Source organism: Nicotiana attenuata, unplaced genomic scaffold, assembly GCF_001879085.1.
Source record: "Nicotiana attenuata strain UT unplaced genomic scaffold, NIATTr2, whole genome shotgun sequence".
Lineage (NCBI taxonomy): Eukaryota > Viridiplantae > Streptophyta > Magnoliopsida > Solanales > Solanaceae > Nicotiana > Nicotiana attenuata.
In genome coordinates, this window is record NW_017672062.1 from 160,786 (window position 1) to 175,909 (window position 15,124).

The window sequence follows — 15,124 nt, forward strand, 5'->3', positions numbered from 1 at the left end:
TTAACCAAAATCAAAACGTAGTTGAACAAATAGAGATTAACAACTAACTCAAAACTATATTAATATAACAACCAATTCATCCCCAAAAGGTTCCATCAAAACCCTAGAAAACGAATTTGCTATTCATAATAGTATGCAAAACTACAATACTAAAAATCATAACCAACAATGAAAAAATAGGAAGAAGAAGGAAAAACTCGTTGAAGAATTCCGCGTCTTGCTCCTATTGTGTTCTTGACTCCTTAAGTCGAATCTCCGGTCTCCTTAGCTTCCTTAGGTCTAAATTATGTCAAAAGCGTGTCCCCTTTGCCTCTTTCCCTTCCTTTTAATGTTTTTCACTTCCAAAAATCATTCTCCTCCGCTCTTGGCCGGCCTCCCTCGTTTAATATAGGGTTTAGGGCTTAAAATCCCGTGTTTTGCACTTTAGTCCTTGAAATTTACGCGTCATGCCGCGGTCCCACCGCGGTTACGCCAGGACCGCGGCCAGAATGGTCCTCTGAGTCTTTGGTAATGTTCTGCCGCGGTCCTACCGTAACCGCGGTTTTTCACCCTGTTCCGTTTGGAATTTGGAAAAACGTAAAACATGAAAGTTGTATTCCTTTGAGTTAGATTTCCAACCATATATTGTGGAGCCCAAATGGAGTTCTGAGCAAAAAGTTATGGCTATTTTACTAGATAGTGTGCAATATGCCTCCTCGAGTCTTCGTTTTGTTGTTTTATCATCCGTTGATCCCCGAATACGATCCCGGCTTAATTCCTTGGGCTTTTACTCAGACTTCAAAGCTCCAAATCACTGTAATTCATTCCATAACATCTATATATCTCGGAATCACTCCTACAAGGCATAAAACACACCGTTAGTGCAAAACACTAGCGATTAAAGCGCAAACTCAACTAAAGTGCAGTAAATTAAAGTGTAATAAGCGACTAAAATACGTAATTGTAGCCTATCATCACAAGCTTATCTAAACACCCTCATACTTTTACCAATCAAGTTGTATTTCTCTATTTAAAGGATAAAAGTTTTTCTTCCGAACTTTTTAGAGAATAAATTTCAACAAGGATCTCATCACTTTCTTTTTATTGGATTTCAAATTTTTTGACAACGAAAAAATCTAACAATAAAAAAGGAAAAAAAGGGATCTGTAACAAACGTGAAATAACCAATTCGCACACAAGGAAACTCACTTGTAGTATTGACCTTACTAAACAGAATTACAAGGTATAGCAATTGAAATGACATAGAAGAACTGATAAGAAGAAAGAGGTGAGAAACAGAGACGGGTATAGAAGGGGATGAGGAAATCAGAGATGAGAGAGAACACATTCAACATCACAATTCGCATAATTCCTAAAACTACCGATGACACACTTTTATCCCTTTTGTCACATACTCACTACTCAACCTGGATTCCAAGCAAATGTATCATTGGGCAGTCTCATTCCTTGGCCATATCGTGGTTTAGCCCCAGGCCCAATAGCTTGGCCAACCTTTGTCCAAATAACTGGCCCATAAGCATTATCTAATTTATCCATGTTCACAACAATACTCCCCTCCTCAATAAGAACCTTGTCCTCAAAGTTCGAGTTAAGAAATACTAGGCTCACGGCCTTTGGTAAACTGGCTATAGTCGTATGGATTTCAATAAGCTTGCAGTACACCAGATGGCAAGCACATGCCAACTCCTTTTGAGCAAAATTAAGAGCGCCATACCAAACTTTATTCATGTCCGGCTCAACAATGGTGACGGCATAGTGCACTTCATTTTGGACAAAGGCATGATGAGATATATACTGCGTTTCCTTTGAATACTTCATAAGCCACAAAAATACTGGAATGAATAGCAAAATAGTTATTGTTCTACAAATGAGTTCCACTAGTATCATCTTTGCTTTCACTTTCTTTATTAGTGTACCAGTTAAATCTTGAAGCATGAATAAATGTGTATATACTCCAATAACATGTTGATCTTCAACATAAACTGCTTGTGAGATAAAACAAAGGAGTATATTGCATTCTTTTACTAACACAAGCCTGGTACTGACCTGGGGTCCAAATGCCCAAGTCATCCATTCTTCTCGATTGCGTCCTTGTAACATATTCGTAGTGGTTGTTATGATCTTTGGAGACTTAGATATAACTTTAGCTCTCCCCTGCTGGCCAAAATATGGGTTCCCAAGGTCAAAAGGTAGTAGACAAGCAAAGGGCTTTTCCAATTTTGACCCATTTTGGTGTATCCAAGCAATTCTAATATGTTGGGCAGACTTTCTATTGTAGGAGCGACCACAAATCATTTCCAAAATTCTAGCACTGAACACAAGCACAACAAAAATCACATCATCTCCAAGCAGAAGAGTGGCATTACTACAGATCTGCTCATATGAAGCACTAACATAAGCAAAACGCAAGGGCCTGATAGCTCCTCTTCTAGTTGGGGAATTCACATCATCAAAAGTAAGTGCAAGCGCTAGCTTACTTGACTGGACAGACTTCATAGATTCAAGAAGTATCTCATGGAAACTACTATAAACAGTAGTTGGTGGTACAAAAGACTCAAGCACAGTGAGCATGTTCCTGTAAATCATGTCATCGAATATCCCTCTCCCATTGTCCAACCAACTAACTTTGCCATACACACACCTATCCAGCAGAATAATCACTAAGAAATCTAGAGAGAACTTACTAGCCTTAGGTCGCTGCCCAGTGTCAAACCAATTGGCTATATGGGCATTGATATCATGTTGGAACCACAACATATATTTAGAAACTCCCCCGTGTTTTGTCAAATGTTGCCTGCTTGGATTTGAGGGTGTAAAATGGTCCTCTAACCTCCTCTGAGGTGACTGTACCCTGATTAAAGGAATAGCACCCGAGCCAGGATCAAACGAAAAGTCTAATCCAAATTCATCATGTGGAAACTGATGCAAACGAGACATCTCCGCTAAGTACTGGCAAGCCCAAGTCGATGTCGAGGGCAAAGTATTTTAGGATGTTCAATATGCAATTGATTCCAGCAACCATATCCCATATCAAATTCAATGGCAAGAATTGGAACTTTTGCATTAGAATTAACGCTCACTAGACCAATCATACTGATTTCTTGAGAGAACACCGGATTGGCGTGGCTAACAACCTCCGTGATGAGCGTTGTACCAGTTTCGTTTCTCTGAATAACTTTGTCAAACATTTTATTTGCGTCACTTTCAAAAATATCAGCAGCTTCTTCAGTGGATATCCATGGTGATATATCATCCAAAAAATCAATTTCTTTCCTATGAGGAGATTTGTCAAATATCTGAACTACAGTGTCGCTTGAATTTTTCTTCACCATTGCGCAGACCTGTTGGTCCTCCTCTAATTTGCTATCATTTGAATCAGAGTTTATCTCTGTTGCCTCGAAAATCCCCTCATATTTCATAGGCAAAATCTCTGTAAAAGCAGATTGTTCAGTCTGTTTAGTCATGAGAAAATCTCGTTGAATACTTTTAGAAAACCATTGGGTATCGCTATCTCTAGCTTCTTCATCGTTGATTGGAGCATCTGATTGCGCCTCGACGATTACGTTGGGAAAGCAGCTATGTAACATTTTGTCAAAAATCTTAGGTGAGTGATTATCTTCCAAATTAGCTGCAAAGTGAGAGGTATGTGTACTTGCATCTGTGTCGTGGCACGCAGCTGTAAAAGAATAAATTTCCTCAATTGCTTTGGGAAAGCCTTTTGTAGGCAGTTCATCGAACATATGCATGACCTCTGAGTTTCCATCTTCAAAAATTGACTCAAACTCACAGAAGTTGGAAACATTACTCTTAGCAGTTAGAGGACTTACATAGGTCTCTGGTAGCGCTAATGTTTCTGAACAATTCGAGTAAAATTGGAAATCAGTTGAACACCTTATTGAAGCAGGGGGAATCCATTTGCGATAATGCAGCTTCAGTTTCTCCGTAAAATGCTTCCAGTCAACGAATTGTTTGTTCCGATATAGCCACTGGAACCATGCTAAAGCTTCGCCATCCAAGTAACATGATGCTAATGAGAGTTTAAATTCGTCGGCAATGGAGTAAAATTCAAAATACCTCTCCGCCTCTAAAACCCATGCCTCCGGATTTCCACCACGGAACCGTCTTAATTCCACTGAAATTGGGTTGTCATGAAGAGCAGGTATTTCCGGACTGCGAATTGTTGGATCCCGGGGTGGAATGGACGTTGTAGCCTTTTTCCTTAAAATATCATGGTATAGCCAGTTTTCACACTGGTCAATGAAAAATAGCCAGCGTTTACCAAGTCAATAAAAAATAGCCACTATTTTGCTGCAACAGGGACCGGTCCAGTATAATATACGGGAGTTCTGGTGCATTTGTGTACGAACTCCAGCATATTATGCTGGACCGGTATACTTTGCTAACTCCTGTAAAATTTGCGGGAGACTGGAGCACCAGTGCTCCAAACTCCAGTATATTATACTGGACAATTATACTTGCTGGAACTCCCGTAAAATTTGCGGGAGTTCCAGCATAATTATGCTTGAACTCCCGTAAAATTTGCGGGAGTTCCAGCATAGTTATCCTGGAACTCCCGTAAAATTTGCGGGCGTATTTTTCCAGATTTTGAACAGTGTTTTCGCTCGGATATAAAGTGGCTAAATTTCGATGACTTTTGAAACTTGGCTATTTTTCAACGACCAGTGGTAAATCTGGCTATTTTTGAATTTCTTCCGCCTTTTTCCCCACTAGCTCCATTAACAACAAACGAATATCGGCAAAATCCTTAGAAAGCGAATCCTTCATTTCCTGAATTGAATCACGAATTGAGTACTTTTTGGTCCACCATTAGAGACCTCTGGATGAAAGCACCAATATAACAAACGTGAAATAACCAATTCGCACACAAGGAAACTCACTTGTAGTATTGCCCTTACTAAACAGAATTACAAGGAATAGCAATTGAAATGACATAGAAGAACTGATAAGAAGAAAGAGGTGAGAAACAGAGACGGGTATAGAAGGGGATGAGGAAATCAGAGATACAGAGCAAAGATGAGAGAGAACACATTCAATATCACAATTCGCATAATTCCTAAAACTGCCGATGACACACTTTTATCCCCTTTGTCACATACTCCCTACTCAACCTGAATCCCAAGCAAATGTATCGTTGGGCTGTCTAATTCCTTGGCCATATCGTGGTTTAGCCCCAGGCCCAATAGCTTGGCCAACCTTTGTCCAAATAACTGGCCCATAAGCATTATCTAACTTATCCATGTTCACAACAGGATCTTTACACGTAACAGAAATCCGCGGTGATATCTGGTGTAAGAAGTTCCAACTGGTAATAATATGCTAACAAATTGGCGCTTGAGGAGGCAGATCCTTTTTTCTTAACATGTGCAGGTTTCACTATACTTGCTACTTATTACCAGCAGCAATGGCTGCAAACTTGCTAAAAATATTTGTATACATAAGGTTGCCTGGACATCTCGAATAAATTACTGTCTCAGATATGATACAAAGGCCAATATCAACCAATACGACAATGCTTCGTCGAGAGGGAAACTGCCCGAGTCACCGGCTAATACCCCTAAACTGACCATGCAGTGATTGACTGATAATAAAGTAGCTTGAACAAAAGAACAGTTTGCTCATGTTTAAAACAAATAAATACATGATTTCTCGCGATTATACATGACCACCTTCATAATTCACAACATGACTTCAACAAGAATACCACAGCATAACAAGAACAAGCAAGAGATAGAGATGAAAAAGAATATGGAAAGTGGATACAACTGTATGGACAAGCATAAACTGGGATCTGTGAGTTTGGCTCTGCAACCCCATCATATCCTTAACTGTGCTTTTGAAATACATCCCAAATTTTAATTTAATTCAGCTTTATGGTACTTCCTGGCAGCAACTAATATCAGAATACTTACTCCCCAAGTTGGCGTGCCAAAATTTAGAGTGAACAGAGAACTGAGACAAAGCACAGCTACTAATGCAGTCCCTCATCATCGAAAACTTAAGCCCTCCATTCCCTTGACGGTGGACTCTAAATTCTTTATGTTGGCGTTTTTGATAGAGGAGCTGCGCTTGTGATCTGAGGACACAACTGGTGAACTCCTCCGTGCAACACTGGATACTTTACGCAATGGTCCCGGGCTTGCATCTTTTGTCCGAGTGCCAGAGAGGTCAGGTTCACCCCCAGCAATCACTGGGTCTCGGATGCTAGAGACAACTGGACGCCTTGATGGTCCACTTGACCGGAAAAAATTAGAACTGGATAACTGCAAACAAAAACTCAGTCAAATTCTGTTACGTTTACCGGTAGCTACAGATCATAAAACATGTGTAGGTTTTGAGCGTATTCCCCAAAGTATAAGCTGTGAATCCTTAATTGTACTAAATTCTGATTCCTAATGCATGCCACCTATTTGATCTCCCGTTGGCAGTTATATTGAAGAAATATCAAATGAATACAGGATTTCTGTCATGTGTCACAATGACCAAGCACACATATGTAGAAGAAATCGAAATAAAGGTAACATAATGCTAACCCCTAATTGTGCACCCACCTTTTCTTTGTCATACAGACAAACCACACCACCCTTTTGGCCGTCTAACTTATAGCCAATCGTCAATCACTCCGTGAAGGAGATTCAGAAAACAATATCCATAGAGAAGGGTGAATATCTGAAGAGGAGGGCCAATTTTTATCGCCTCACTTCCTGTGTTTTCTGCCCCCCCCCCCCCGGGGGGGTGTGGTTGTTCAATGCCATTGTGCCACTTCTTTCTTCTTTCCTTCGTAACTAAAGCACTACATCCGCCTCTGTCTCTTCATGATTGCCAAGGGAGACTTTAATCTTATTCCACTTCACCCTTTTCTTAATGGAAGTAATAATTTACTGGTGTTGTTGGGGAAACCCAATATATAAAAGGTATACAAAACAGAAAGCCTACACAAAAATATGGTTCTCTATAAAGACACCCAATCCTCTATCCCTGTAGGAACTTCGCAGGAGCTCCAAAAGTTGAGCAAAATATAGATAAGCCCTAAGCTTTACAAAGTCATGTTCCTTTGCTTTAAAGCTCTCCTGCTCCTTTACCTCCAAAGAACCCACATGAGCATTAGAAGCACAACATTTCATGCTCTAATTATTCCACTTCTTACTCTTACACGTCTACTGTGCACCCCCCCACCCACCCACCCCCACCCCAAAACACAAAACTTAAAAGAAAAACCTAGAGGACAAAAAGAGTTGCACACATCAAATGATTTTTCAGGATGAAATAATTGAGGAAGTGATTCAGGAATTTTAATCCTTCAGGAACTGCAGGATTTATCCTCTACTTGGTGAAGCACTCGGTTAATTAAAATTGCCCCGCAAACTTCAGGATTTTTGCTTATACTTTGGGAACTGCATGCATCCATCCTCATGCCGAAGTACTCGATAAATTAGGATTGCTACAGAAACTAGCTTTATACAGCCAGATAAAGGCAAATGCAGTCACATCAACTTATAATAAGTAAAATTGCCACAGAATTTATTTGCAATAGTATTACGCTTTTCCAACCCCAACAGAAACAGGACAAAGGGTTCAAAAATAGGGAGAGAGGAGGACGGACCTCTTTACCCATGGATAAATCATTAGCAACTGTGCCTTTTTGCTTCAATAAGCTTCCAGAATTGAAATGCAGCCCTGTGCTCTTATTACGTGTAAGATTTGATGAAGACCAACCGGCTGGTCGACCTTCATCTCCACCTGCATAATAAGTGTCACATGTATATATAGCTCCCAGACAATAAGAAACAAGCAAATTTAGAGGTAGTATACTTCCCTAAACAGGATAGCTGGCATGCCATCAAAAATAAATGATATGATGGACTAATCCAAACTGATTCTAATTTTATCTTTGCATTATGTTTATGAGACAAGACACATACTTCTAGAGAAGGGGAGCCTTGGAGCAACGTAAAGTTGTCTCCGTGTGACCTATAGGTCAGGGGTTCGAGTCGTGGAAGTAGCCACTAATGCTTGCTTTAGGTTAGGCTGTCTACATCACACCCCTTGGGGTGCAGCCCTTCCCCGGACCCTACCCCGGACCCTACGTGAATGCAGAATGGTTTGTATACCGGGCTGCCTTTTTTTATACATACTAATAGAAGAGCTCGGACAGAGCTGAGGATGGCATGTTCCATAAAGTAAGTAGGAAAGAGAAAAAATAGATCAATTACCAGCTCCCTGTTAAAAGTAATTTCCTGAACACTTTATGCCACAGCAGTTAGCACAGAATGATTGCTTAGAGGGTGTTTGGATTGGCTTATAAAAAGTAGCTTTTAAGCTAAACGCCAAAAGCCATAAGTTGGTAATACCTAACTTTTGGCTTATTTTTGTGCTTTTTATGCCTAAAAGTAAGTGCTTTTAAGCACTTTTTATCATTGCCAAACACCACACAAACTAAAAAAGTGCTTAAAAGCCAATAAGCACTTAAAATAAGCCAATCCAAACAACCTCTTAGTTTTCCTTCCCTTTTTTTTTCGTGAGGGGGGCTAATTTTTTTCTTATTTTTGGGTAGGGGAAGGGAGGGTGTGTTAGGGGGAGAGGGGTGCCTTGTGCCGGAGCATACCTGATTGCCTCTCAACATTAACAAGAGCATGAGGCATCCCTGAGCTTGGCCCAGCAGTACCACCCTGTCCCAAAAATATCATTTCATTTTCGTATTTTGATGCCAATTCAACATAAATTAATTTATTTAAGCCACTCACAAGAGCGCGAGATGGAGGATTGGCAAGCTGTGATTGCTGATATTTCAAAATGGTCCAGTCAAATATATAATCAAATTGAAACCCTGAAATAGAAGAGAAGAAGGAAAAGGAAGGGGGGGGAAGAAAAATGGAAGAACAAATTCTGAGAACATTGAAATTGAGGTACAAGTTGTATTATCTTCTGTACAGATGAAAAAGTAAGGCATGGAGAGCAGAAATGATAATACCTTCACGAATGAAAAGATCACGGAAAATTCTCTTCAGATAAGCATAATCTGGTTTATCATCAAATCTTAGTGATCGACAGTAATGAAAATATGATGCAAACTCTGCAGGATATCCCCTACACAAGGTCTATAAAGGAAAATTTGCACTACTATCATTTTAGTGAATTAAAAAAAAAAAAAAATAGCTAGCATATGAAAATTGATGGAGCGTAAATTACCTCTATTGACGTTGATACTTTCTTCTCACTGATCTTCTCATACTTCTGTTTCTTAGTGCCTGCTTTCAGCCCCTGCCAAGGGAGACTACATGTTTTTGAAAGCATAATGTAAGACTGTCATGAAAGAAGAGCAAAAGACCAAATATATAAGAAAATCTGGAGGGAGAAACATTTACCTTCCTCTTAAGAAGTACATTAAAACATAACCCAGCGATTCCAAATCATCCCTTCGACTTTGTTCTATATGGTTCAGAGGCAACTCAGAGGAGGCAAGCATGCTTAATAGAGAAAAAACAATCCATATAAACAAACAGGTGCAAGTAGGTAAGAGAAAACAAAAGCTTACCAATGCCAAGATGAGTATTCATGCTTGCGTATCTAGCAGTTCCTGTCAAATTTTTGTTTTCTCTGTATCACATTAAAAGAAAAATTAAAATCATGCATCCACGCCCTGGAGGAAGATCTCTCTTTAAGCTAATTCACTAATTAAGAATACAAGCATCCAATGAAATTAATTATATTATTCAATAGATAAATATATACTTCTTCGCGCGCTCAAAATAAGAATGATCAATCCTAATTCAGAACATTCACTGTTAGAGTTTCTGTGAATTGCACATGTTTTATAAACAAAGAGATGACTTCCTCTACAGTAAGTATGATGGTACCCTCTACAGTAAGCATGACAATACTAGATTGTTGATGCCATCAATTCTTTCTATTAGAAGCGCAGTGCACAAAGCATTCAGCGTTCACGCAGGGTCGGGGTAAGGGCCGCAACCCAAGGGGGTATAATGTAGGCAGCCTACCCTGATGCAAGTATCGGTGGCTGATTCACGACTCGAACCCGTGACCTATAGATCACAGGAGACAACTTGACCGTTGCTCCAAGGCTCCCCTTCAATTCAATGAAATAATGAATGACCAAAATAAAAACAGCTGGGAAAGATCAAGAAAATCTGGTTCCATATCATTTTCTTAAAGGGTAAAGTGTTGCATTGATAAAGCAGTACCAAGAGGGTACTGCAAAAGGTTACAAAGTTCAAGATTACATCTTATCATTTACCATATTCAACCATTCCCAGTCAATAGAAACTAGAATGACAAATCTTTTTTCACCACCTAATCGAAGTAAGTGAAAAAAGACATTAGCACTTCAACTAAAGAAAAACTAGAAAGGAAGTCGGCATTTTTTCCCTATCAGCAAACTTGTTAAAAAAATCAGTTACTCCCTCTATCCCAATTCTTATGTGAAGGGGTTTGGAGTACGAGGGTCAAAGAACTTCATTTTCGGTGTGAATTCAGGCATAGAGTCATCAAGTTTTTAAAAATAAAATTTATATATTTGAAAACTGGATGAAAAGTATTACTCCCTCTGTTTCAATTTATGTGAACCCATTTGACTGGGCACGGAGTTTAAGAAAAGAGAGAAGACTTTTGAACTTGTGGTATAAAATGAGGCACATATATTTTGTGTGGCTATAAATCATTGCATAAAGGTAAATTGTTTCCAAATAAGGAAAGGGGTCATTCTTTTTGGCACAGACCAAAAAGGAAATAGGTTCACATAAATTGAAACGGAGGGAGCATAAGTCAAACATAGTTAATAATTAAAAAAGCTTGAGAAAATCATAGTTAAAAAAAAACAGTTGGACTCCCAAGTAGTAATACCTCCATATAAGATGGGATGGAGGGAATACAAAGTGCTAAAAAGTTCTTGTTTAAACTACTTCATTCCCATTCAAGAAGTTCTAGAGGTTTCGTGCCTCTTAACAGGTAGTGGCAGGCAGACCAAGAAGCAGTTTGATCATATTAAAAGGATAGTTAAAAGAATGACTAGAAGTAAGCTTAAAATATAAGTACTAATAGAAGAAAAAAATAGAAAGGTGCATATAGCTATTCTCCAACTGAGATCATAGTAAGTAAACCTAAAATTGCAACTTCATGCATTCTGATAGCCCCATCTACAGAAGACCATATTCCATCCCGAAATAGATGACCTGATTTTGTTTATAACTTATAAGGTCAAATTGACCAAGCTTTGGCCTGATTTTGGACATTATCTAATGTATTTATTATAAAGTAAAGATTTAAGAACTACACTTAAGGCATTATTAATAAGATGTTTTACATTTAAAATATGTCATCTCAGATTTTATAGCCACACTCTTTTTTTTACGTACTTGAGACTGGAAAAGTTTGATACATTATGGCAGGGCCAGCTCCAACCTGATGTAGAGTTAGGCTTGTGCCTTAGGCCCCCAAATTTAGGCAGCCTCATTTTTAAAAAATAATAGGTTCGTAGGCATTTAAAAAATAATATTTAGTATTTTTAATACAAAACTATAGTTTTTAATATAAAGGAAAGAAATATTTTAGATATATAAAAAAAAATTGTAATTTGACTTACTTAAAAATGTGTAAATGAATAGTTCTCATAACTTTTAGTTTTCCATTTTTTACTCCTTTCATTAAAAAAATTTCTCTTCCTTAATTTGTCCAAGTCAATCTTTCTTTTTTTCTAATCTCTTCATATTTCAGAAAATCCTACATATTTTTTGTGTTTCTCTTTGATATTCTTACTCACTTCTTTCTCCGAGAATTCATTACTCACCTTCTTTCTCCAAGATTTCACTGGTTCAAGTGTTCAGCAATGCTTTTAAGGTTCCAATAGTTCTATACTTCTATTGCTTTGTAAAATCTTATCTAAGATCAATATCTCAAGAAAGATTAAATAAGTTGGCTATATTATCAATCGAACAACAATTATTAGAGAAAATCGATTATAAAAAAAATAACAACTTTATATCTCAAAAAGTTAGAAGAATAAACTTCAAATAAAAACATATCTTTTAACTTTCTTTTAAAAATTTAGGCCTCATATTAAACTTCGGTTTTAGGCCCCGTATGTGCTTGAGCCGCCCCTGCATTATGGCTATGCCAAACAGAAAGAGATAACATGCTTTCAGTACAGTCGAACATTGAAAAACACATATATAGTCAAACACATGTCCTGAAGTTACAGAAAGATGGCCCCGTATCATATCCTGCGGATACCCACATATGTAGAAGATGCTTATTCAGACGGTCATTTTGGATGCGGAGTCTGGGATAAGAACAAAAGCTTTTTCAATTTATCAAAAAAGAAAAAGAGGAAAACAGAAACAATTCGTCTTCTCTGTCTATTTCGCAATGGTTATACATTTGAAGGTGAGGAGATACGTCATATGGGTTTAAAGATGACGCAAACTAAAAGAAATCACCATTTTCTGTTGCTCAATGGAAAGAGCAAACAGACCACTAATAGCTAGGAACACAAGCTCATATAGGAATCGCATGGGCATGAAGATCACATTTCAAGAACTATATCTTCTTAAGCAAACCAAAGTCAGCCGCATAGAATGTTCCAAGGGAGCTGACCTATACGGAATATGCTGATGAGTTGATGAGTCTCTATACTTCTTAGCCAGCCCAAAATCAATCATATAGACCTATATTAATCCATGGCAATTAGGAATTAACAGATACCATGCCTCCAATAGGTGAAATAAGCAGCAAAGTAAGAAATTTTATCCCAATACCTGATTTGCACGTCTTCCTAATCCCATAAGAAAGTTGTCAGGTTTTATATCTCGATGAAGAAAAGATTTGGCATGAACAAATTCAACCCGATTAATCTGTAAATCGACAAGGATGAGAAGAGTTCTTTAAATCGTCAATGGAATAAATAAGAAATGCAAAACTTCTTACCATCTGATCTGCGAGCATGAGAACGGTCTTTAAAGACAGCTTCCTACTGCAGAAGTTGAAGAGATCTTCAAGACTAGGCCCCAGCAAATCCATCACAAGGGCATTATAATCTCCTTCAACTCCAAACCATTTTAAATTGGGGATTCCAGCTACCAATATCAAAAAAGAAATCGAACTGATAAGGACAAGAAATAAGCAGAGTATTGAGAAAAGGAAAAGCAGGCAACATGAATATGATAAATTACTTCCTCCTTGTAGTATTTTATACAACTTTGCTTCATATAATAGTTGAGGATGCTTTGTTTTCACATTTTCCTGAGTACAAGAAATAAGAAATCAGCAACTTAATCATGCAAATCAAAGAACATTTCCTCAGTGAAGCAATCGAAGGAAAGTCGCGAATGACCGAGCATAGCAGAACTGCTGTGTACAATATTGTCATGAGTATCAACAAGTTACAGGCACAACTTCAGTTTAACAAATCTAATATGCAATATCTATCAAGTTTTATATCAAAAACTCCAGAAAGACCATTGTGAAGCAGTGGAACTGTTTTCATTTCTTCAAAACCACGGAACTTGCTTAGTTCATGCAAATTCACTGCTCAGTCTCATATTGCAGGCTAAGTAACAACAGTGTAGATATTAACCAGAGAATAAACCAAATGATCAAATGGTCAACACTGTTTGCTGAGTGCGTGAGCATTTATTTAATCTAAAAACTATAGCGATTAAAGATGGCACAACTTTATTTTCTTAATTACATCTTTAACACGCAACTCAAAAGTGGGCTTGAGTCACGCCATGCGCGTAGAAACTGCGCCGGTCACACAATAAACATGGTACAAGAGCCAATCATTAATAAACCTATTCTCCCATCCGAAAAGCACACATTAAGGTTCACAAGTGAAACCCAAATGGATCGAGTTATAAATTGTCCCACACAGTTATGTAAGGGCTTGCAAGGGGTTTATAATGGTCTTGAGTCACTCCACTCATTATCTTTAAGGTTTTGGGTTGCTTACTCAAATCATTTACTAATACGTTATTAGAACAAGCAGAGGTTGTGGGTCTGAGCCTCACTATCACTCTTCATCAAGAAAAGATTTCCATGTGCTTGGCAAAATCACATTCCCACATAAGTAGGCATGTTAAATATAATTAAATGCATTCTTTCTAACAGATTAAGCTTAACCCCCACCCCCTTCCTCCAAAAAAATTTAGCAACTGAACACAAAACGTGCATCCACAATAATAACTAATTATCAAGCTTTTAGTAACAGAAACATACTCTTTATACTATCAATTACAAAATCAGATACTACACAGTACACACTATGAACTATACTTATGTAACAAGTTTGGACTTTGGACTAATAGATTATGAATTGGGAAAGGAAAAAGATCAAATTTTGCACTTACCAACTTAATTGCAACCTCTTCATTAGTTTGAACATTAGCCCCTGAAAAGTATACAAAATCACCAATTAAATTAACCTCAAAAAGAAAATGAAACCTGAAAAAGAATGAAAGGTGTTCATATTACCGAGATAGATCTCTCCAAAAGAACCGCTACCGATTTTCCGGCCAAGCCGGAACTTATTACCAACACGAGGCTCCATTGGAGACTACAGATTGGGAAATATTAACCCAAAACTTAATCCAACATAGGACGAATTAAATAATTGAAAAAAACTGCAAGATTTCAGCTTCTTGTAATTTTTTTGTGTTTGACCTTCATGAGTTTGGGCTCAAGAAGGGAAAAGGGAATGAGTAGGCATCTCCAAGATTACATCACGGCTTCAACGATGCTTATCATCCCATTGGAATTGAATAGGCCGTGATTTTATCCTCTTTACCCCATTTTATTTGCTGCTATTATTAATACGTTTTTTATTTGTCTTTTTTGCTTTCTGTAATATCTTCTTGTTCTACCCCCCCCCTCCCCCCCCCCCCCACAGTCCGAAAATACGATGTCGTACTCTTGTCTTGCGAGATCTTCGGGTCTGCTATATATACACGTATAGATATTTCAATGACGATTCTTTGGGAGTTTGTCAGAAAAAAAATGCATATATACAGTGTATTTTCTAGACCGCCCATACATAGTCGTATAAGTATTTCAATGAGAAAATTTTAAGATAATCTAAGAAAAACTGTATATTTAT

At 38.0% G+C, this 15,124-nt stretch overlaps 1 protein-coding gene across 1 annotated transcript; it reads right to left on the reverse strand.

Annotated features, from left to right (window-relative positions):
* Positions 1-5,615: 5,615 nt before the first annotated feature.
* Positions 5,616-14,860, reverse strand: LOC109211599 (casein kinase 1-like protein 2). The gene is made up of 14 exons (XM_019375146.1): positions 14,503-14,860; positions 14,379-14,419; positions 13,203-13,272; positions 12,958-13,106; positions 12,789-12,884; positions 12,628-12,698; positions 9,554-9,615; positions 9,384-9,447; positions 9,208-9,292; positions 8,990-9,116; positions 8,763-8,845; positions 8,624-8,687; positions 7,622-7,758; positions 5,616-6,281 (listed from the first exon to the last, which is right to left on the reverse strand). The coding sequence occupies exons 1-14, from the start codon at positions 14,576-14,578 to the stop codon at positions 6,006-6,008; spliced, it is 1,401 nt and encodes a 466-aa protein (XP_019230691.1). The 5' UTR covers positions 14,579-14,860; the 3' UTR covers positions 5,616-6,005.
* Positions 14,861-15,124: the final 264 nt, after the last annotated feature.